The 25,268-nt window shown below is 40.1% G+C and overlaps 1 protein-coding gene across 6 annotated transcripts in view; it reads left to right on the plus strand.

The window, feature by feature from the left end:
- Positions 1-25,268, plus strand: part of TTC7A (tetratricopeptide repeat domain 7A) — a 204,013-nt gene that overhangs the window by 73,820 nt on the left and 104,925 nt on the right. For all 6 annotated transcript variants that reach the window (XM_064414482.1, XM_064414479.1, XM_064414477.1 and 3 more), the window contains one exon: positions 6,146-6,306. In XM_064414482.1, coding sequence (XP_064270552.1) covers positions 6,146-6,306 — 161 coding nt within the window. The remainder of the gene's footprint in view (positions 1-6,145; positions 6,307-25,268) is intronic.

Below are 25,268 nucleotides of genomic sequence, written 5' to 3' on the forward strand. Positions count from 1 at the left end.
TCCTGAGCAGTCTTGGAGCAACCCTGAGTGTGTGGGATGAGCGAGGTGTACTTATTCCTGTTCCCTGGTGTCACGCTGTGTCCCGCTGCTGGCTGCTCCAGAGGCTCTCCCGCTATGCTGGGTTCCGTATCGTGCCAGATCGCGCGCTGGGATTGCTTTATTCCAAACTTGGGCACGTTTGACGCGAGGCTTTGACGCGTGCTGGAGCTCTGCAGCGAGTGGGATTAGTTGGCATTTGAATGCTGCTGCAGGTGTTAACTCATAAAAATGAAGCTGATCAAAAAATGCTCTGCACTGCCTTTAGGAAAAAAAAAAACAACCACTTGGACTGTGCTTTATTTTTCTGCCCCTTTTTCTTAAAATTGGGGTGTTGAATTTCTCTGTCCTTTCTGTTTAAAAGCTGAAGTCTTCTTTGGAGCAGCTTCTGTTTTTAAAATACCTCTCTAGCTAGATTTGAAATTTCATCATTGTAGTTTCTTTGTTTGGCAGGCCTTCTGCTTGCTGCAGTTTTCTCTCCTTGGTCTACACTACAGAGTTGAACAGTTGGGTATTTCTTACTTTCCTGAGCTAATTAGGGGAGCTGTGTGTTCATTAGGTTAAACTAATTGTTCCAAGAGAGCACCCTCTTGATAATGTCACTTTTGTAACCCTTTCATAATGAGAGCAGTGTGCTGTGAGCCTGCAATAAGAAAGGATAATTAAAATGCTTTATTTAACTTTCTCATCTGCCTACTGGCTGCTTTATGATGCAGTTTGCTCAGGGTCTTTCATTAAAGAACACCCAGCTACCCTTTTTTCTCACAGCTTTGGCCTCACAGGGAGATGGTCTGATTTGCTGCCCCTTCTGCTTGCCATGAGTAAAGCATTACAGCTTGAATATATCCTGAAAAATAAAATTAAGATTTTTGCGGTCATTGTTTTTTTGTTGTTTTCACTGTTACTGGCATTTTAACTCATTACCCTTTTTTTTTTCTGTTTGTAGCCTGTCTTTGCAGTGTTGTTTCATCTCTCTTGTTGCTTCATTTCCCTTCCCTCCTGTTCTTTCCATTCAGTCTCTTGTCCCCATGTTCACTTTCCTCTTTTGTCTAGTTCACCTGTGTGTTTTCATCCTTGATGTTGTGCCAGTCGCCTCTGCTCCCACAGCTGTGTGATCTCAGTGTATTATGTAGTGTCAGCCTGACCCCTGTGATGGTGCTCCTGCTCTGCTCCCATCAAGTGAGATATAAATCTTTAACGCATGCTTGGACAGAGAGGAGATACCTGAGACATCTTTATTTTTAGACTGCTGTAAAATACCCTACTCTTCTTTTGCCAGTTTACTTAATGATAAACATTTGGTAATGCATTTTTAATATCCTTAATTATTTAAAGTATCTAATATATTCTCTTTCTGATTAACTGAAGGATAAATGATACCTTTTTTGATAGATTGCATTAACTATTGAACATCACAGTTGGGGCTTTCATCAGGCAATGCTATAATACCAATAAATCAGGCCTTTTCTACATAGTAGGTTATAATATAATACCTGAATGTTTTTCTCAGCAAATAGGCCTTTTTGTTTCCATAGTCAGAGTCAATAAATGAGGTAACTGTACCCAGCATTGAAAAATATAGGTATCAGCTTGCATAGATAAGAGAGTGTTTTCATGGAACAAAGCAAGAGAGGCAGCTGACCAGTAGAGTGCCAAGCAAAGCTGGAGCAATTAATCTTCCTTGGAGGCTGTAAAATATTTCCAATAGTACTTGTCTCTGTCACCACTGAGCAAGGCAAAGGGGAAATGGAAAAATATAAGCATCCCTCTGACATGAGATGAGGATGTGACAGAGGAGGAATGGTTATAAAAGGTTCATGCAGAGTTGGCATTTGAAACCACCAGCAACCAAGATAAAAAATGATGATAATGAACTTTGTATGTGTGTGTGTGTCTTCAGGACCACTGGAGTCACTGGGAAGACTTGGAGGGTCTACATCAGCCCCAGGGTGTTTTAGTGGATTTTTCAGCCAAACACAGTGTAGAATAACACGTTCTGTGAGGAGGGTCTGTCAGTCTGGTTTTCCCCCTGAGCTGAAGTCTCAGGAGGCCAAGGTCTGTACCTGCTGCAGTGGATATCTCCGCCTGCAGTGCCTGGCTGGCAGAGCCCAGCGACAAATGAGACTTGTAGCTCCCAACTCACAGTGGCTGGTTCAGCTGCTTCTCCTGTTTCTGTGGTAACAGCACTTGGATCAGCAAAAACAAGGTAGAATGAACATTTTAAAGCTCACTGATTTTAATGCATTGCCTTGCTTTTTAAAAAGCAGACCAGTTTCTATGGAAATGACTATCTCTAGAGTCAGCAGCACTCTTGTTAATTTTGTGTTGAATCCGTTTTTTGAGGGTGGTGGTGTTTGTGACCTTGACTGCCATGTAAATCAGTACTGAATATGTAAAAACAACAAATATAGCCATCATGCCATTTTAATACTTGATTAGATCTTTCTTTTAATGAAAATGGAAAGGGAAGGATGGCTAAGGGTCAGCAGTTGAGCACTGCAAGTCTCACCAGTTTCCTGTGGACTTCCAACAGACCTCAAGTTTCAAGTGGCACTATCCAGAAAACACCTACTTCCTTCCCAAGTGTCCGGGTGTACAGCTAAGATAAACATCAGTTAAGAGACCAGAGAAAATGTTTCACCTGTTTTGCCCAGTTTTTGTTTGGTTTCAAGGAGGAGAGACTGCTATCTCCCAAAAGAGAGGAGTTCTGTTTTAGGAGGTATTCAAGAGGTGTTTCTTTCAGTGACTGCTTGGATGTAGGTAGTTCTGGTCTGTCTTTTTCTCAGACCACCAACTGCCTCCTCTGCTGAACAGCAACATGTTGCTTTTCTGCCTACATCCCAGCCTAGATTGTTCTGGTGATCAAGAAGGGCTTGTAGGAAGAACTAAGTAATAACCCATAGATGTATACCTGCTTTCCTGAGGTTTTGGTGAGCTGTAGCAAGTCTGTTTTCAATGGAAGCGCTTGCCAGTCAGTAAAGCTTTCTCCTTTCCATGCTATAAAAAGAGATGGAGTGGGTAGCTGTAATGGTTAATTAAGTGTAACTGTCAACTGATGTGAAATTATAAGGCCTGAAAATTCCTCTTAAGGGTTCCTGTTTCATTTACCGTTTTAAATATCCAAGTTCATTCGACTGTTAGGAATACACTCATTCTGTTTTCCTTTTTATACCTATAATTGTGACGTACCAGCATTGTTTTTAAGGAGACATATAGCATTATTGAAATAAATCCTACTATATAAGAGACAGCCTGAACAATCCATATTATGGCATTATTTTGGTAATGCTGCAAGATGCTATTTCTGGCCTGCTGCAGCGTCTTTGCTTCCTAATCAGTGTGATGTGAAGATACCTGTGTGCCATGCAAAACACGTGGTATATTTGTTAACAGAATGATAAATCAGGGAACCGTAACTTCTTCTAATTGTAGACCTTACTTAGACTTGCAGTCCAGCTGAAATAAGATTATTTAAAGTGCAATATTGTAGGGAATTTTAAAATGGCAGCCTGCCTCTGATAAAGCCCTCATGTTTCAGGGTGCCATCTGGGGTGGCACCGGCTTCCATCTTTCTCAAATTATATAGTTACTTAAATAAAAATACATCTTTCAAAAGAAGTTTGTGTTGACTGCTGCCAAATATCTTGCTTTTGTTGATCTGTAAATTTAGTTTGTATTTCATTGCATATGGTCTGTTGCAGGTTGTTGCTTAACATAATATTTTCCTTAAAGGCATAAAGTTCATATTATTTTTGTCCACTGTTTCTAATTATGCAGCAGTACTGTGTAGGCTACTAATGGTATTACAGCACTAAGGAGTCTTTTTGGACTCAAGTTAATAAATTAGGTGCCAGGGAAGCATCATTAATTTTCAAAGCCAGCCTTTACCTGTGACTCTGATGGTACTAGGGGGAAGCACTGAAATGAGATGTAGCCATTGCAGGCCCCATGCTGCAGAACAGAATTACTTTAGATGATGTTTCTTTCAGCAGTATGTGGCTGGCTGTCCAGCAGACCCAGGTTTGCAGGAGTGACCACAACTTGCTTTTTTGTGCTCTGTTTCATATATGTTGCAACAGAGTCGGAGAGCTTCTGGGATGGCCAGCCTCTGATAGGGGTATGGACCTACCTGCAGTTTGATCCTAAGTGATTTTCAACACATAAAGCGAAGTCTCAGTTTGTGTATTCACATGTAAGGTCCCCTACAATTTTGAAGTCTTTCATCAAAGCAAGTGTTGTTCTTTGCCTGATTCATACTAGCAAATTAGGATCCCCTTCCCAAGTCTTAATCATAGAATAGGTTGAGGAGGACCTTTAGAAATCACCCAGTTCAATCCCTTCTCAAAGCAGGATCATCTGGATGATGTTGCTCCAAGTCTTCTCCAGTTGTTTGATTTGCAGGTTTTCTTCTAATGAGCTTTTCCCCAAACTTGTATTTTCTTTATGAGTACTTGTGCAGCTCTGAGACAGAGAAATAGAAGAGTTTTTTAGTCCTGAGTGCAAGAAGTCTTGACAGCAGCTTTGTTTTAGCAAGTCAAATTTATATACCTCTGGTATATCTACTGAAGAACTTTGTGGACAAGCAGATCTGGGCCCACCACTGTCTGATCCTGGCTCCAAGTTGTCTTGTCATTGCTAGAATTTTTATATTGTATGAAGATGTGTTCTAGTAAACTGCTGAGGGAACATGGGTGATTAAGCCAATGTGTTTACCTTTGCAGTAGGCTTTAATAACACATGTAGTTAAAGTAGCTCCACTGACAAGCAGTAATTCATTAAAGCTGAACAATCAGTCATGTATCGCAGTCTGAATCCAAGCCAGGACATTCAGCAGTTTTGATGCTGTGGGCCAGATGCCAGTTTGGGGTTATGTCTGGAGCAGTCACACTGATCTCCAGGCTTACATGGAGTCACCAGTAATACAGTCGTTAAATATCATGGCTCATGTGTGCACAGCAAGAGAGAAATGTCACTTGGACATTAGGATGAAGCTGTCCTATGAACAGAATATACACTGCTCCCAGAAGGATACCTGGGCTTTAGATAATCAACCACCTCTGTTGTAGCTGCAGGCAGTGTCATTGTTGCTTTCCTTAGTTATGTGCTACTTGTTTTTGTGAGAGGTCTGTGGAGGCAGTGGGAATTTGACAGTGCTGGTGTGCCAGGGTAGAAGAATGTCTGTAAAGCTTTGCTAGGTGGGAAGTTCTCATAGTAGAAAAGAAGGAACTACATTCTCCATCCATTAAGAGAAGGAGCAGGAAAGCATACATGAGGAAAAAAAATTTATACACTTCTATGCTTTGTTTTCTGCAGATTTCCAGACCCACAGAAATGAAATAATTTATGTAACAGTAATTTCAGACACTGAAGAATCTTAAAGAAAATCCTCTACATAAAACTTACCAGTAAACAAATGAAAGAAAATCTGCTAAGTTTGCTTTTTTAACAGATAGCCTAAAATAGTGTACTGGATCACAAAGAGCGTGTGATAGACTTGCATTCATTATAGATGTTAAGTTTTCTGCCAAGTGAGACTTGGTTCTAATAACATGCTGCTGCTGTGACTGTCAGGGCTGCTCTTTACATCACTGCTTGCAAATATATTTCTTTTTCTGACAGCATTTTAAATCTTGACTCTTTTACCCTTGAACGTTCAAACTTGATTTTTATTTTCATGATCCAAATCATGGAAGGCTTTGTACAGCCATTATGAGAGGCAAAATGCAGCAGACATGTGCAATGCTCACCCCCAGGTGAAGAGCCAGCCACTCATCCTAGAAAATGGAGCTGAGAGTTGGGCATCTGTGGTGGATATGTTTACATCATAGAATCACCATGCCAAAGGATGAGGGGTTGATGGGATCAGGTCTGCTGCTCTTGTTTATAAGCAGTGATTTAGTAATACTGCAGACTTCTTTCTCTAGAATGTGTGGGTTTTTTTCAAGCACTGCAGTCTGTTAATTTTGGCAGACTGTTTTGATAGTAGAAGGTGCCTAAGCAGAATTTCTTCAGAATTTCTATTTACTCTATTTGTTCTTATTTTTAATGTATGATGTAGGACTGAAAGAGTGATATGTTCTCTTGTTATTTCTACCCTATCTCCTTCTAGATTTCAGATGCTATAGACCATCTTCAAGAAGCTCTGCAACTGTGCAAAGATGACATGAATTCACTTCATCTACTGGCCCTCCTCTTTTCAGCTCAGAAGCACTATCAGCATGCACTGGATGTTATCAACATGGCTGTTGTTGAATACCCAGAAAGCTTTAGGTAAGAGTTGTTGCCTGGTGCCAAGCATCCAGTCAGGAATGAACTGCTCACTAGCGGTTGTTCTTAGTTGTACACAAGGCGCCTGTTACAGGTGTGTCACTCTCCTCCTGGGAAGGGTATTCTTTTACTTGCTGTCTTCACGGTCTTTCTGTAATCCTCACACTTGCTTTCTTTTCCAGTATTTGTCTTTCTGTATTGTGCTGATGGTGTTATTTCCTGTAGTTTTTTGTATTACACTTCAGATGTGGAGAAATGAGCGTGAGACAACTATGACAGTGTCTGTGTCACAAGTAATTTTATATTTGGTAACTCCCTCGTTAAAAACAAATTTTTCTTGCAATGACCATTGTTTTGATGCTCGTCTATGACACAATTTGCTGCAATGTGACAGCTGGGGAAAAAGATTAGTTGAAAATCACAAGCTGTGATAATGTGTAGCTGAGAGGAAGGACGATTTGCCTGCCTAGGAGTAGGTTTGAATCAGCACAGACTTCTTGGAGCCAAAGGCTTCCACTGTTCTATGTTTGACTCAGTCCCTCATCCATCTGAGGGAGGTAAATTGAATTCCATGCAATTTACTGTCATGACCTTTCAAAACAATGAATTTGTCTGTTCTGTGCAAAAATTGAAGCTACTGTAGCATTCTCTGGTGATTTCATACTAGCTGAGTTTCTCAGCCACACTGCAGAAAATCCTATTGCATTTCTGGAAAACCAACTTTCATTTGGAATTGCCTGTGCTTAAATAGCGTTCTAAACCTGTGCATCGTTGTCTTTAGATAGCCTGCATTCTCAGTAGCAAGAGGGAGCAGCCTCCAGAGGTTTAGTCCAGAAGCTGAGTGGAATATTATCTAAACAGAGCAAAGGCAGGTCATAGGAAGATTGAGGCTGTGTAAATGTGAGCTTGAATGCTTTAGGATCTTTCAGTGCTGTATCAGCATATGTTTTTATTGCAAACTACATGTTGCCATTTAAAATAGCTTTGCTGCCTGTGTTTTTGAGGTTAGTTACTTTGTGTATGTGAGGAACTAAGACTGCATTTCTTTGGGAATGAAGTGGAAATTAGTAATGGAAATGCTTTTAAAATGAAGCCAGCTCTACACTTTAGATTGTGAACATAGGTATGACTGAAGCAGGAAATAGCCCAGTGGCTGCTGAATTGTATTTTAGGGTTTTAAAGTAACAAACAAAGTAAAAACCCCTCATACAGTCAAAGGTCACGTTGAACAGTTGGAGATCAGATGTTTGTTGAAGACTACAAAAAAAACACCCAAAGATACACAAGACACAGGAAGAGGTTGTTTATGTCAGGAGAAGAGTGTTTGCCTTGTCCAATTGACTAACTGGTCCATCATGTCCTGGATCTTTCCCCCAGCAGTGACTGATTATTTATGTTTCAGGGGAGGACAAAACATAGCAAGCATTGTATGCAAAGTAGCTTGGAGGGCTGCTGGGTGGGTTCCTTTGTGCTGTCTGATAATCTGATTTCCCCAAAGCTGAAAAGACTATTATCTCTTATGTTTCTGTGAGTGCAAATTCTGATTTGCACAAAGACCTTTGCCAAGGAGTAGCAGAATAGGTTGTTTCTGATAGAAACAATTAGTATTGGTGGTGAAGGCCCAGGTTTGTGCTTGCTCCTAGACACAACCTTGCTAAAGTGTGTGCCCTTGGAAGGGCCCCTCTTTTCTCCCCTGTTACACAGGAGTGTGTAACAAGGCTGACAGTGAGACTCATTCACAGGTACACATGGATGGAGGAATAAGAACTGGCTTTTTGCCTCTGCTGTGCGACTGCCCTGTATCCATGTGGGTCTTTCTCTCAACCAGCCAGCAAATAACTCATGAGTGAGGGAATGGAGAAAGTATGTCGGAGTTGCAAGGCAAGAAAAAAGAAAAAAAAAAGCTTAAAAATAGATTTAAACAAGTGTTTCTGAAAAAAGGAATGGGAATCCAATAAGGAGGGGAAAAGCAAGAATAACAGAGTACATCTATAATTTGTACCAAATTTGAAACCATTTCAGGCTTTCTAGTGCAGTGTATGCTAGAAGGGTTTTACTGCTTTGTAAAACCTCTTTGAAGGGACAAAGTCCTGATGCTATTGTGTATCTCCAATTGCTATTGCCTTATAGAAAAATGCTAATTTTACTACTGTATGGAATGACTACAAGATGTTTCATGTAAATAGTGTAGGCAAGTTCAACTGCATGATTTTAAAGCTGTATTTAAAAGTGGTTGATTATTTTTCCCAATTCACATTTATATGAACCAGGCAACTGTGTAACGTGGTGCCTGGGGGCTCCCTTCCTAATGACATCTCTTTTTGGAAGCACAGTTTGATGGTATGTATCAAGAAAAGATGATGAAAGCTGCATTAAAGGACCTTAGGACTCTGTAGATGGCAGGAAAAAAAAACCCCAGAAGCATTGTTTAGATGTATATCCCAAATAAAAGAAAGCATAAAATGTAAAAAATTAAGCATTTAGCTGACCCAAACTACAGCCATCTCATACTGTTTCCCTGGTTTCTGTATGTAATTAAAATTAATTAGTTGCTGCTTTTTTTCTTTTATATTAAGTCCTTTCATTGCAACTTTTAAAGAACAATTTTTTTTAGGATAATTCATGTAGTTGGCTGTTGACTGAAGCAGTTGGAAAAAATATACTGCATTGCTCAGCTAACACATAACATCCTTTGGCATGAACTTCATGATACTGACCCAAATATGTCTGAAAGTGCCCCTTGTTCATGTGTTTTTTACATTTACTGCAGATTTCAGAGGTTGATGTGGTGCTCAGGGAGGAGGGATGTGAAATGTGGGCACTGAATACAGTGAAAGATGCAGTGGTTTGAACTGAGCTATTGAAGAGCTGAATATCCAAAAGGCACAAAATGAACCTAGCAAGATGACTTCTTGAAAGGTGGCATGTAGTAACAAATCCATTGCATTCCAGTCAGTGAATGACTGGCTGAATTTGAACACTAGAATGTACTGTCAAGCAATGTCAGAGGAAGACTTCATAAAAGAAGAATGAAAGCCAGCTATGATGAACATATTGCAAGATGGGCTGAGCCAGAAGAAATACACTGTCTTGCCATGACTATAAAAGACAGAAATAGCAACCTTTACATGGAAGGTATCATCTGAAAAGTTGCTGACACCTCTCTATGGGATGAGACTGCCCAGTATAAAACTTAGTGATTTTACATCCTGTCAATGATGGTATGCTATTAAAAGAAGCAAGTGAATGTAGTACCAACAGTTGGCTTTGGTATATATTTTTGAAAGGACTATCTTCAGCACATTTGGGTAGGAAGAATCCTGTTAGTATCAGGTGTCTCCCCTCCAGGTCCGTAATGCTAATCATAAGCCTTGCTGATGATGGATTCCTGTATTTTTTTTTTCCAGCTCAAAGGCCACTCTTTGGGTAATGTTCTACCTGAGTCTGGCAGTGATTACCTTCACAGGCTTGTCTCGGGGGAGAAATAATGTTAGTGAGCACTCTTGCCCTCCAGATGATCTTCATAAAGTAATTCATTGTTTATTTTGAAATAATTTGGCTTTTTAAAGTCTGTATACACCTCACAGAGTTCCATGCAGAACTCTGGGTCTAGCAGCCTGCAGAATCCACCACAGAGCTTAACATGTCCTTTATTTTCAGCTAGTAATATTTCTTCCTTCCAGTTTTGCTTGTATAAAAGTGTTTTTGTCTTCCTAATTCAGCCCCTCTTCCAGATCACTGTTTTGCTCTCTGATCATCTTTTAGCTTTAATTGGTTAGCTTCCAGCAGTGGAAAAAAATGAATGTCTATACCAAGTATAAAGTTGGAAATAGCATATCAATTTTATGGACATTCTATTGCTCCCAGACTGCTTATCCAAACCTATTCTGTTGTTCACTGGGTAGTTTCATGTCTCCTGGATGGCTCCCCATTATGTTAGAACAATACAGTCCTCTGGCATAGCATGTCACATCATCTAATTGCTGCCCAATGTGATGGTGAATATTTTGTTAAATTATCGTGTCTCTGTGGCGGTTCTGCGTGTTGCACAGGGGTTGTAACTCTCTTAAATGAACAGATGTTAATATTCCTTCTCTTTCTAGACGGTAAGTCACTATTCTGTTGCTCTCAAAGTCTCTAAACTAGTTACAAAGAAACAACAAAACTTCTGGGAAGCACTGCTGTTCTACACATAAAGACTCAAAAAGAAACAAGTGGGTTGATATTCTGGAGCAATGTAGGTGTCAAATGCAGTTGCTTTTGTTCTACAGAAAGCTAGCACAAGAGTAATTACTGTAAATGGAGTGAAAAAAAGGCTCAGAAGGCCAATAAATATTAAATGTGTATCTTGGAAAGTGTTTATAAAAAAGGAAGTAAATTCTGCTTGGGGAATTGTCTTGGTTGTCTTGGTGTTCGTGTTGTTTTAGCAGAAATGGTTTATTTGTTACAGCCAGCCCTCAAAATATAAAGTTCTCTTCTAGATTAGAAGTGGTTTACTGACAGAAGATGTCCTTGATTTCATCACTGCTACATTAATTTCATTAAGGCCTTGTGAAGTAATTGTGTGGCAAGATTTATTTGTCGTAGTCTGGTGCACACTTACTGTGGGGAGAGCTATTCTGTGGAATATAAGCAATGCCATTTACCAGGTGCTTCCATTTGCCTCAAAAAACCTCTCCAACCTTGATGTAAAATCAGTATCTCAAAATGCAGGATTAAACTGTCATTTCTAGTTTGAATTCTCTTTCCATTGCTTGTCAAGCTCTTTCTTTTGTGTTTAAAATAAACAACTCATGCCTTCTTTGAGCCATATCTTTTTGGGCACTGGTGGAGGCCAGCAGTACTGTTGAGAGCAGTAAAATAGATCTGTGTTCTTGCCTATAATCTTCATGGAGAACACAGAGTCAATTGTCCCTCAGTCAATGGTTTTGTGTTGTGGCTGATCTACACTGCCACGGGTAAGTGAAGATAGTTGTGCCCCCCACCCTTCCCACCTCACACCCAGGTATTCCAGCTTTCCATGCCCTGGAAGGGTTTTGCCACTTTTCTCATGGAATGGTGGTGGCTTCTTAGCCTTAGAGAATCAGGTCAGCCCATTTATATGATTCCAGTTCATCATCAGGCAGGAGGCAAGGAAGTCAGTACATCTTGGTGAGAGAACAGCTTGTTAAAATTCTCAGAATACTGTTTTGTTTGAATTCCTCAAGGGTGTAAGATCTAAAGCAAGGACAGATTAATATTTTGGCTGTAGCATTTGATCATGCTAGACAACTTTTATAAATAGGATACTCAAAACTCTCAAGGGTGGAGCTTTTGTAAGCTGACTTCTTGTAGTGGTGTGTTCACACCCTGGCTGGTGAGAGTGACCCAAAAATGTTTTTATTTCTTTATTGATGCCCCAGTCAATAATACAAAGTAACAAAAAATGGAAGAATGTACTTGATATAACAGCACTGTGCTACAAGAATACAAAATGTGTTAGGCTTCTGTGATTCACTAAAGCAAGGGAGATGTGGAGATGGTATGGTTGAGCTGGGGTTTTTGCTGTAGTAACCATGAATGTTTGTTTCTGTTGGCATGTTACAATTCTCTGTTTTTTATAGAATTAACCTTAAAAATACTTGGTGATATATTGCAGTAATTGGGATTATACTCTGTAGAACTAGTAAAGATAGTGAGTATTTGTATGGCAAATACCTGAAGGAAGAGCTTTAAGATAGGCTCTTGACTTTTATTAAAGACCACAGATACCTAGAGGTAAAAAAAAATACTAAAAAAAAAAGATGTTTTAGGGTGCTTTTTTCTTGTTTGGATTTATTTTCACACTTCTAGCACTGCCCCCCTCACCCCCCATGATGAAGAAACAAAATGAATTTTTGAGTTACAGTATCCAAGATTAGATTCCTCTTTTGGCAGATTCAAATGGACATATGCATGCTTCTCTAAGGGTTGTAGTCTGATCTAAGACAAAAATTCAGCAGGTGAGCATGATAGCCTTTTATTCACCAGCTTGATGTGGTAGAAAGAAATATCCCCCTAGATAATGTCTGTTTGTGCCAGGAATGGATTTGTGTTGGTGTACGTATCAATCCATCTTAAAATTACAGGGCTGGATTCAAAGGGAACTGGAGAGAATTCCATTCCCTCATAGCTCAGGGTTCAGGATATGAATAAAAGGAGTTAAATGGAGCTTAGAGAAGAACCCTACTGCAGACTAATTTTCCTAGTATGGTATGAAAAGAAGGAACAGATAAGCAGTTTTCCAGCCTTAACAGTAAAGATTCAAATCTTTCCTCTGGATGAAAAGTCAATTTTATTTCATTATAACTTTTTTCTGTAGTATCTGAGTAAATGGCTACTGCCTCCATGCATTTAAGGCCTTTATAGTGAGCAACAGTGCTTCTAGATGTTTGTTTTGCAATTGCAGAGGTAACACTAGGTATGCAAATGCAGACATAAGGAATTTAAGAATAGATTCAAAAATGCAGGACTAGCATGGCTGATTTGAGTTACGAGCCCCAGGTTCTGTACTCCAGAGCACAGTACATCTGCCTTACCAATGAGTTAGTCCCCCCAGTACACACTTTGCTCCCTTCTAAGGGCCATTTTCTTTTGAACAGCTGCAGCATGATGTTCTGCTTTATATTCAAAGGAAGTGTTCAGGAGCCCTGACTGTCTACACTGGATACCAAAGTATATTGAAAAATAGCATGTTTGTATTATGTGGGCAGCAGAGTCATTGTCAGTGGGAACTTCTAGAAATGGAGTTTAGCCATAGTATGTGCATGTAGGGGTTATCCAAGGTGAGAAGGGACTTAGTGACTGAGATCTCTGTGTTTCTACCAGGTGATTTTGTGACCTCCAAAGGTAGATCTGGGTCATGGAGATCCCAAGGAGAACCTAAGGCATACTTGCTGCCTGGAAGTCAAAGAGAGAACCAAAGAAAAAAAGTGGTGTTGGTGTGGGAAGCCCAGCTCTAAACTTTCACTTTCTGCTGTGGGGCTACATAGGTATTCAGTGGGGCTGAATGGGATGCCAGCTTTTGTTAGCAAATTCAGAGAGCAGTTCTGCCAGAAAATAGGGTTTTGGAGCCTTCCTGAACTCCTTCAAGGCACTGTCAATATATGGATAAAGGAGAAAACAAAATACCCAGCTTGTCTTGTTTTTTCGTTGCTTCACCCCTCGTGAAGGTGAATGCTGTCACATTCATATTTTCTGAAAAATCTCTTCACCCTGGATTTTTCTCCTGGGAAGCTTAGAAGCCTCACAGAAAATTATCTCATTTGCTTTTCCTGTGTTTTGCTCCTTTGGAATGTGGTTGGAGATTGTTTACTAACAGGTGGTAGTTTCTTTGTTTTTCTGATGTGAATTGTTTTGACTTATTGGCCAATCAGTGCCAAGCTGTGTCAGGACTCTGGAGAGAGTCACGAGATTTCATTATTATCTTTTTAGCCTTCTGTAAGTATCCTTTCTGGATTCTTTAGTATATTTTAGTGTTCTTTAATATAATGTAGTATCATAAAATAATAAATTAGCCTTCTGAGAACATGGAGTCAGATCCATCATTCCTTCCTTCATCAGGGCACCCTGCAAATGCAATAGAAGGCTTTGAAAAGTCTGCTGTCAAACACACAGATACAATAATCTGAAATTGTTTCCTGAGGCTCTCAGAAACTCATTACCAAGGAAGTATGGGAAAATATTTTCTGAATTTTCTGAGACCTTTAAGAAGTCTCAATTGCAAGGATGATCAAGAGTTGTTATTTTTTTTTTTTTTGGAATTGGTTTTTGAGAATAAAAAATTTAATTCACTGAGAATTATTGTTGATAATCATTACTGAAAAACAGATCCTGAAATATGAAGAGGCATGGATGTGATGCTTAGCAAATAGTTTTTCAGTGCAGGAGATTACTGTCCAAGAAGGCTGCAGTGCGGTCAAGCTATGTTGTCTTGAGATGAGTAGAGTATAATGCTCTGATCACTCAGTGAAAGGGGTAGCTTTTTCATTTCCAGCTGGAAATTTCAGACTTGAGTGACTTCTGCTCTAATGTCCTAGGAGTATTTATTTATCTAATGAGAAGAGCACAAAATGTTTTGATTTGCATTTTCTTCAAAAAGAAGAGGGAGGTGGATTTATTCAGATGTTCTGAAGAACTCACCAGGGAGCACAAACTAAGTATGGTAATTTTTCAGCCACAGATGTAGTTTTTACCTCCTGAAAACAGGGAAAGCCCTTGCTCTTCACTGTCTTAGAAATACTTGCAGTAATTGACAGTAATTGCACCTTAGATGGGAAGTCAACTTCTGTTGCCATTGTCATTAATTTCTGCAGAACCAAATATGTAAGCAGGCATAGTCATACTATTTGATATTAGTCACTATTGATGTTTCTTATATTTTAGTCTCTGTTTGTTAAGGAAAGATAATGATGAATGCAGGTCTTATCATGGAGAGAAAGATTGTAACCTAGAAGTTCTGTGTTACCAACATGTCTTAGAAAATATTACATATTTCCTATTATGCTAACATTTTGACAACAGAAAGTAAATCATATGAATTATTTTACTTTCCCTTATTCACTTTAACAGTTACGTATGTAATTTGGCATTAAATTTGTTATAAGGCTGTATTTTAGGAGGAAGAGGGAATATCAGGATGGAGTGCTAAATGGCCTAATCAAGCGGCACAGTCATTAGCAGAGATTTTTCCTAATATACCAACAGAAAATTCAATCCAGAATGATGCAAGTATGACATAGAATTGTGTTTTTGAGCACTGTGGCTGGACATGTGAACTGTTGGAAATTGTGAACAGTGAACTCTATTCCATATGTCTCTATCAACTGGAGAAGTGGCAGGAGGTTGATATCTAGCACCTCAAGTCAAGTTCATACCAGTAAGCAGTTGAATTGAAATTCATAGTGAGTAGACTCCTGGACATTTTTTAATACTATTTTTTTCTTTTATTTTTCCTTCTGCAGTCTGGCCATTTGTATCTGCCATCTGGGTGCTTGTGATGACTTGAGATTTTCCTGTAGTTTTTCTTGTATTTTCTCAGGACAAGGTAAATGTCTTTCTGTTGATGGTAGGGTATGTAGTGCAGTGGGGGTCTGAACCCAGCTGGGAATATACATGTGTCTGCAGTCTGTGTAATGAGCAGAATGACCAGTTGGCAAGGAGCTGTGTTGCTGAGTGAAAGAGGAAGCCCTGCCTCCTGCCCCATGAGTTTCATTAGTCAGCCATTTTGTCTATCTTCAAAATGTAGGTACTTTCTGTGTTGGGAAGAAAAAGGGAAAACTCTTCCTCTTGGCATTTCAGTCATGTTTAAATGTGCAGTTCTGCACAGTAGGAATGACATAACCCAGCATGATCCAAAGGGATGTGACAGTACAGCTGCTGTGTGGAGCAGCTTTAAGTCTTCTCCAGCCTTGCACAGACCGCTGCAGCAGAAGTGCTTTGAGAGGCCAGTGTGATGCAGCATTGCAGAATGGCACTGGAGGAGAAGAATACAGAGCATCTTCCACCCCCAGGTACACGTGCCAGGGGCCCTACCAGGAGTGGAACTCCCTGCCAGACAAAGATGCAGAAATGACAGATGGGCACTGAGTAGCTTGCATCTCCAAGCTTTTGCAAGGCAGGTGTTAAGAATGAGTACTTGAGACAGCTTAAAAAAGCAGCAGCAAGGGTATCAGTAAAACCCAGATTTCTCAGATGCAGTCTGATTTCAGTCAGATTTCGCAGTGCAGCCTCGAAAAGAGGCGGGGATGCTCCACCATAGCAGGCAAAGCACTGGTGGCAAATAGCACTGCATAGCAGCCAAGGTCTCTGAGAGCAAGAGTGTCAGGGATTTTCCTGGCCTGCACAAAGCAGTCTCCAAGGCTTAGCTGCCCCATGTACTGTGTTAAAATAAAGCTAGCAGTAATGTGTGCCTCAGGAAGCTGCTGGTAGGTGGCATGGGGCCAGTGTTCATTTAGGGTAGTTCATGTTGCTGCCATCCAGCTGTGCTGATCTCACCCCTGGAGGATTTTTAATCTATGTGGGATTGCTTTAATCTGTGCTCTTTCTACATCTCCAGAAAGAATGGCTCCTGAGAGGAGGAGTGCTGAGACTTTGGCTGCCTTTGAGCCACCACTATAGTGCTGTTCTGTAGTAGGATTTGTTGAAAGCTGTGCACAATAATATTGGGAGTTTATTGTTTGGAAGGATTTGTGTTTGTTTTGTTTTCTTTGCATCTAGAGTGCTTATATGAATTAGTGCTACTTCATATATGCTTATATGTAAAAGTCATATGCATATACTAAATTATCTTTTCCTGAAAAACATTCTTCTGAAACTGAACTGGGTGGTACATTTTCTTGTTCATTGCTCTGCTGTTAAAGCAGATGGAAATGTCTGGAGTCTCCTTTGTTGCCAGGGGTATAAACTATGTCCCATCTTAATCAAGAGGCTGCACATTGTCAGTTTGGAAATGCCAACTGAAACAAGGGTTTTGTTTTTCAAGTCCACTTAAGGAAAAAAAAGATTCAATATATATGGGCTCTTTGGAGCCTTCACACCAGATGATTTTCAGACATAATAGGGATTGAAATTGAAAATTCTACTAGCAGCGCTGGAATTATGTTGCTTCTTTTTCTGTGGCAACCAGCAATTGCCTGCTGCTTCACTGGCCACCTGCAAATGTCAGGGTTTCCACAGAAGGGGCATGGTCCTGTGCAAAATGCCTGTGGGTAAGAGGAAGGGAGATCCTGCAGGATAATGGTGTCCAAATGTGTGTTGTGCAGGGCAGGAAAACTTGCATTTGAAAGCCTGTGATCTTTGGTGTTATTTCCCTTCTCCATACTGCCCTAGCCAAGGTGTATTTCTTAGTTTTGGCAGATAGATTTTATCCCACATGTGTAAGACTGCTTTTGAGCAAAGCCCCATTACATTTCTTCCAACTGGAAAAAAAAAAAAAGAAAGAAAAAGCAAAATGCATCCAGATCAAGACATTATTTTAGAAGGTTCAACTGATACACAGGGAAAGGAGGACAGCAAAGCAAGCTTAACTTAAGGTTTACCCTTTCACTTAATTTCTGGGGTGATTTAGAAAAAAACATGTTAAACTTCTGCAATATTAGTTTTTTATTTAAGCCCTGTGATGCGACTGTGAAGGACAGTATCTAAATAAGCTGCTGCACTGGGATTTTATTCAGCTCATTAACTGTGATAGCAACACTGTAAAGTGTATAGGGAATTCTAGTACAGATTTTTGATGTTCTAGAGGTCAGTCTAGTCTTAAAAGAAAAAAATTACTTTTTCAGATGCCTCACTGGCTCAAAACATGCCTAATCCTTGCAAGGCTTTTTAAATTGGTGTTCATCAGTTATTAACTTGGACTTTACTAATTTCTCCACCTAGATGTCCTGCAAACTTCTGGTGCAAAAGCTGTATTTCAAATAAGGCAGTATCTACTGCTGATGCCATCTAATTTGCTTCTGCACATGGCAGAGCAAATGTCTCATTTTATATGGTTTAGCAACTTGCACCCTGAACCCAGGAATTCTGGGCATAAAAATATCGCAGCTGAATTATCATTTATTTTTCTCTAAGACAGTCTAAACAACAGTACAGTGTAAAGTTGCGGTGCCACAAAAAGATAGAAGCAGTACTCACAAATTATGTATTCCAGCAGGGACTCATTATTTGCCTACATAGACGTGGCCATTTGTCTGGGATTAGTTGCCAGACATACAAGAGAGAGAAATCATGGGTTTAGGTGTCACTGTAAGCACTGTTATTACAGGGAAGAACCGATGAAGCAATTCTGTATCTAAACAGCACCTTAAGGAAATCATGTTTCTTACAGGGTAGGGCAGATTTGCCCTTAAGCACTTATGAGGCTGTAATAAGCTGTAAGACTGGTTGCAAATAATGTCACAGCTGAAAAAAAAAAAAAGTGTTGCTCAGTCATTAAGGACAAAGCCCTGTAGAGGTTCTCATAAATGAATGAATAAATTTGAAATGCTTCCTCTGATGTGTGAACTCTGAAATTAACACCACACTAAGAATAGTACAGGGTGTCAGCTCTGAGGGCGGAAGGGAAAGAGAAGATACTCTCTTCCAATCTTCTGTATCATTTAAATTGCTTTAAGCTTAAGCTAAGTAGCATAAATGGCTGCATCTGGCATTTCAGAAGTTAACTAAATAGTGCTGTAGTAGAAATATCCCTGATCATTGGCTTGACCCAAACCTTGAGTAATGCTTACTGCAGGAAAGCAAGTGTACAAGCGGATGTATTTTCTGACCTTGGCACTTGTTTAGTGCTTACAGTCACTTGCAAGCAGGTTCTGTGTGGGCTGTTGGCCTTTTAAGAAAATGCTTAGTGTCTGGATTTCAAGCTGAAGAAGAGGGAAGCCAGGCTGTTTTACCCTACCCAAGTAGGGGAAAAAAGCACAGCTGAGAATGGTGCAGATGGCCTGAAGCAGGCTGGCACATTGTGCTGGAGTATCAGCATCAGATGACTACCTTAAAAAGTGAGGTTCTGTCATCTCCCTGTTTTCACTGGGGATCTCATAAGCTGCTTTTCCAAGATTATCCATAATAGCGGTTTGTCTAGCTGAAAATATCCCCCACAAGAACAAGAAGAAAATTATGTGAAACCTGAATATATTAAAGGCCAAGAAAGAGAGCATATTTATTTTTTTCTTATGGATGTTAAACCTCATCAAACTAAGCTGATGAAAATATAATAAAATAAAAAAAAAATTGCAGTGCTGCAGGATGTGTTTTCTACATGGTGCGCTTCCTGGCTCCAGGCATTTTTTCCCATCAAATTCAATGGTCAGTCAGCAAATTTTATTAAGGTTGATTGCCAGTTTCTCTTGTACCTCATAGCCACTGCTAAGAGCATTAATTTTCCAGGGAGGAAGTCGCTGCTCCCTTGCACAGTGCACAGTCCATCTAAATTCCCTCACAGTTGTAGTGTGTATCGTGAACAATGTTGATTATGTTCTCAGCACTTAAATAGTGCTGTTAAACTGCTGCTCGAGAGTGTGCCCTATTTGGCACACAAGCATTTTGAGTTTAGGCTTGGAATAGAATTTGCAAAGGGGACTGAGCACAGAGCTGGTACTTTCTGAAGTTTAAGGCTGCAGTTGTGTTGAGGTTTTATATAACAAATACTTCATGCCTTAGTCAGGGCCACTTGTAGTGACAGTAACTATAGTAACAAAACAAAGTTTGTAGCTAGTGAAGAAGCATTTCCAATGAGCAGGACATCAGTTTCTGATCCAGCCTCTGAAATATGCTTATTTATCAGTTTTGTGTGTAATGCTATTTTAATAACTACTACTGTATTTTCAAACATATTTAGAAATTTTAATTTGTTTGCTCTTGGTGTGGTTTTTTTCCCCTCTTTTTCCTAAAACCTGTGGAGGGACTTGCTCTTTTTGCCTTCAAATGGAAATGTTCTAATTATATTCCTTCTTTTTTAACTTGTTTTCCTAAAGAAATAGGGATTATGCAGTTGGGCTTTTTATACCTTGAACACTTTTGGAAGTACTGGCTGATTTAAAGCAAGTTTTGACAGTGTGTTGGAAGTCCGTAAGATAAGTTTCTGCAAGTTTTCTAAAAGCAGCCTGCTGAGTCAAGGCTGGAGGGGGCAGGCAGAGCCGAGCCCTGTGGTACCAGGGTTAGCAGCGGCCAGAGGACAGCAGGGACAGCACACAGGGACATGGCAGCAGCACTGCCAGGGGCTGGTGGCTCTGGGAGAAGGGTTGGCTGCGGGAAACAGAGACAGATTGCCCTGGGGACAGGTGCAGAGGATGCAAATCTGTAGGAAGTTGCACACCACCTGGGAAAGGACAGTTTGTGGCATTTAAGTGAAGACTATATAAATGCATAAATGTTTCTGTGTCTAATCTGCTCATTTGCATGTGTAACAAATCATAGCAGAATGAGTAAGGAAGGAAAGGAGGCATGCTGCAAGTGGTAATCAGCACATCCTAACAAAACTTCCTCAAGTTGGAGGTGAGGTAAAAGGCTGGGTCTCAGCAAGGCCTGCAGGAATGGACCTCTCTGGGAAACCAGGGAATGGTACTTCTTAGGTTTTCACAGAAATTCTAGCCTGAAAGTGGCGGTCTGGTTAAATAACAGCAGAAAGACTTATTATTCTGTTAATAAAAAGGTCTTGTAAAACTTCAGTGGATAGCTTTTCTGTTGCCAAACAGTTGTTTTATGAGGAGCAGAAAGATGTTTTTAAAGAAAGCGTGGCGTTAGCTGAAGCAAGCTGAACGCACAGGAATGGCCCCAAAGCTGTGATTGCTTGGACAGTCTGCCTGTGAGCTTCCTTATGCTGGCTTCATAAATTAAAGGAGTGTTCTTTTTTTTAGTGATCCCTAACCCTTTCTTCCATTGTGTGTGAATTGTCTTTTTAAAAGTTTGGTTACTTTCTGTTCAAATGGCTCGTGAAACACCAATTTACATTATGAGCCTCTAATAAAACTAAATGTGTTACTGCACTGTATTTCCTCCTTCCAGCATCAGCTACTCGCTCCTGCCAATTCCTAAGCCGTTTGGTGGCACAGTATTTGGAGCACTAGACAAGGAAATGGAGGTGAGGAAATGGAAGGGAAAGAAGTAAAAGAAAGCTTAAAATCTGTTCTTTGGAGTTGAAGGAAGATAGAAAAATCTGTCTGAAGCTTTTATGTAATTTTTGGGGCTGTTCCTGTAACTCAGACAATTGGGTAATTCACCTTTTCTACATAGTGAGAGGTTGTTTTTGTAACAGCAGAGAGGGAGCAAAAAGCTGTTCTTTTGCAAAAGCATGTTTCCTGGAAGGTGTGTAACTAGTATAACATTTCAGCTCCAGACTCCTTGCAGTGATACTCTCTGAATTTCCCAGGAGCCCTGTGATGCATCAAACATTTTGTAATCAATCTGTACACCGGTGAAATGCAGCTGTTACTGGGGAAGAGTAGAACAGCTGGGTAACAGAGACCAATAGCATGTATCTGATTAGGCTGTGAAGTTAGGAAGAATAATCTGCAAATTGAAGTTGAAAAGATGGTTGTAGAGAAGCAGAATACAGAGAACTGAGCTGGAGTTTCACCATGTCCTATAAGCTAGCACCTGTGTGAAAGTATGACTCAGGCTCCTTAATATCATCACTTAATTAAGACTTGGATTTTACATTTCATTTTAAATAATCTCTTAACAAGGGATGGGATGGGTATTAAAATGTTTGAATCTTAAGGGGACAAATGTAATGTTAAAAGCTCTAAATAAAAGCAATTTAGTTCAAAGTGTTAAGGAAAGCTGGCCATATGTAAATGAATCTACCTCTTTCATTTGACAATTGGAAAGACTTTTTTTGGCTTCCCTTAAATCAGCCACAGCACTAAATCTCATAATAGAACATTCTAAAATTAGTAGAAGTGGCTGGCTTTTCTGTCTCTGCTGCACAGTTCTGGTTAGGGTTATTAATGAGGAAGAACTCTTGCTTTTCTCTCTGTTTTAATAAATTAATTACAGGATGAGTTAGTGCAGGCAGTAAGTTTTGGGCTTCATTCTACTGTTTTGTTTTCCCAAGAGCATTTAACTTTATGTTGTAGCTGTAGGTATAATAGCTCTAAGAGTATAGCAGTTTCTGCATGGTATCTTCTGCATAAGTGTTCTTGTGATCAGTGGTCAACAAACTAATGCTTTTGGATTGGACAGGTTCATCCCTTGGGATTTTCTAGAACAAAATTCCCAAAGCTGTAGATCACAGTTCCCAGCAGGATGGTGGTGGTGTTGAAAACAGATAGCAATGCAGTAGTTGTTGTGGCTCCAACCTCTGGGTACAAGGACATGAAATGCTGAAGTCACTGCTTTTAGGGTTGTCCCTTTCTCCTTCTGCCAGTCAACCATGCTCACAAAAAATGTATTCATAGGCGCTTTAGGGACTGGAATGTGCTGTAAAACTGAAGAAAAATTGTTTGAGGATGCAAGTGGAGACACAATTTAGAGCAGTTTTCTTCCATTCTTGTAATTTAGACCTGCTTCCTGAGTAGCACTAATAAACCATGGAATGACTCATTTGACAAGGTAAGTTTAACTTTTATTTATGGTAGCAGAAGAAAAATTTGACAAATGGATGTGTCCTGTTGCCCTGCCCATGGGAGAGGAGAGGAAGAGATGAGTCCAGTGCCCTGGCTGGTTTTTCACACTTGTACAGGGAGTGTCACAGTTGTGTTGTTTATCCAGGGAGGGCTCGTATATGTGAGCAGAGCCTCTGTGTGCTGCTGCAGATGCTGCCCGCAGTGGAACATGGTGTCTTTAATTGGAATGGAGCTGTACCAAGCCACATCAGGCTGCCCTGTCAGTGCAATTAGCTGCTTTAACAAGAGGGAACACACAGCTTACATGGAGGCAAAATGTTTCAGTGGTTTAATCTATTTCCCAGGATGGTCTTTGCTGGGTTAACTCCTATAGAACTGTATTATAAAGCAAACCAAGTAGATTATGTATTTTACAACATTAATAGTGTCTCCATGGTAGCCTTTATGGACTTGGGCATTATATGCTCTGTGGTGGTTATGATGCAGCAGCTTTGCAAAAGTGGTATTTTTGTACTTGAGGCTTCAGTTGTCCATTGGTTGTAGTCCTGAAAATAAATACCAGAATTTGTGTCTTTTGGAAAGAGCAAACTGCTCAGAAGAGATGGCAATCTGAAGTGCATAAATCTGCAGGGATTACTGAAGCAGCCTTCAGCAGATTTGGGTCAATCAAGCACATCACATTATTATTTAGTTTTCAGTGGAGAAATGCAACTGTTTGGATAGCTGGAATCACATGAAAAGCCCTGCATTGACACTGATTGAATAGCAGGTATTACATAAAAAATAAACTTGGACCTGGAGAGACCTGGCAGATAGAGCTGTGATGTTATCCTAGAATGGGAGGAGAAAGGGATTGGGGAAAATATAATGACAAAGCCAGTATCTCTATCAAATCTGCCAAATGTCACTACTGTAGAACTTCGTTATGAATAAGAAACAACATGGAAAAAAAACACAGGGGGAAAAAAAAAAGCAGTCACAAATCTGATGCGTTAGGAATCTGTCAGCTTCCAACGGAGCTGATGTTTCTACCAAAGTAATTACTTCTATGTCTCATTTATGCTAAAAGTGCACTGCAACTCACATGTCTTTACTTTTACTAATGCCTCCAGGGCCTCCAGGAAAAAGATGTCCAAGAAGTTTATTGAGTGTTGTTCTGAATATTCTGTACAGGAATTGACCTTAAGGATGTAATTTGCAGTACTATTTCATCAGCATGTTGGGTTTTATGTTGCCATTTCTGTTGGAAAGAATCATTCATGCAAGCTGGTGCAGGATATCCTTGCCCTGTGAGTAGGAAGCACTGCAGTTATCCTGAGGAAGGATACAGTTGCACTGTCCTGGAATTGCACAAGCGGGATCCTTGTGCCTGCCTCCTGAGGCAAGACAGCAGTAAGCTATCCTAGCTCTTGGTGTCAGCCACTAACTCTCCCTTTTCTGCATGTGGCTTCACTTTCCTGGGTAGCCACACAGCATAGCTTTTGCCTGAGCCAAAACCACAGGTTGTGTGTGTGAAAGCAGTAATTCACTATAGCTGCCTCATTCAGTCGGCATACCTACCCACCCTTCCTACATTTTTTTCTTCAAAGACCCTTTTATATGGCAGATGGACTTGATACTTTCATATGCTCTTTCCTCCCAGTTCTAATTTTAGCCAGTTTGGGCCTGTGACTTGACAAGCACTTGCAAAGTGCTCTCATTGCCATTCAGCTTGGTATGTCTATATACTGAGGCTTTTATAGTCAGTCTTGCCATTTTACTTCTTCTTGGAGTCATCTTGTGCTGAAGCCTGATGAACAGGGTAATTATTTGAAAAAGGATTACAGCTCTGAAGCTTTTTGACTAAAGCTGGAGGAAGCTGTTATTTCATTGTATATTAAATGGCACGTGGTAATTTTAATCACCTTCTGTATTTCTAACGAATAAATCAAATCTGTTCAAGAGTAAAAACACCAATTTTTATCTGTATGGTTCAACAGTTTTTAAGCCAGTCTTTTTATAACAGGATTTAGTTTATGCCATATATCTACAGTCAAGGAAAATAAAAATATCAGCTCTTCTATGGGTGCATCTTGGTGCTGGTAGTCTCTTTCAAAATGTCGCATTTCTGGTGCATGCTGTGTATTTGAACCATGCTTCCTCTGGATGTCATTCCCTAAGGGAATTAATTATGATAGGATATATCACATACATAATGACAGGTTCTGTTAAGCTTTCTGGAGCAAAAACTGTCACACAAGTCAGCAGAGAGCCCGAGCACATTCAGTTGCCTTGGAGTACTGAGTTCTGCACAGTGGCTTTTGGGTATCCTTTCAGTGAGGTACTTAAGGAAGGGTATGGACATATTAATGAAAATACAGTGCCCTCAGTGTGGTGTGAATGGAGAAGAGTACTATGACTGTGTTTTGGATATATTGGCTTAGAAAAGAAAAAGAAACAGAAATTAGACTGTGAGCTCTGAATTGCAGCTGGTTTGCATGGTGGCCTTTTAAGAGGGAAAAAAAGCGTACATAAATGCACAACAGTTTTTATGCCTAGTGGTAAATGGTAAACAGGACAAGTGTAATATTCTTAATGCTTTTTGGTTGATACTGGTTCTTTCCCTTCTGATTTACTTCAATAAAAAACTGGTACATGCTGCTAACTTATCAGAAGGCACATTATAAATACATTCTTCTGATTTATCCTAGAGTGCTGCGATCTCTGCAGAGAGCTCTGCACTGAGTTAACAGAATATGTAATGCTGGATAAACACGGAGATTTCATTGTGTTCAGACTTCAGTGAGTTCTGTGCAGCCTCTTTCTGTCCCTCTCCTTGGCTGAGATGTTGAGGTGCAGAGTTTGGCCTCAGGCTGCTGTGCTCTCCATGGTCAGCACTGGCAACCC

Source organism: Passer domesticus, chromosome 3 (genome assembly GCF_036417665.1).
Source record: "Passer domesticus isolate bPasDom1 chromosome 3, bPasDom1.hap1, whole genome shotgun sequence".
NCBI lineage: Eukaryota > Metazoa > Chordata > Aves > Passeriformes > Passeridae > Passer > Passer domesticus.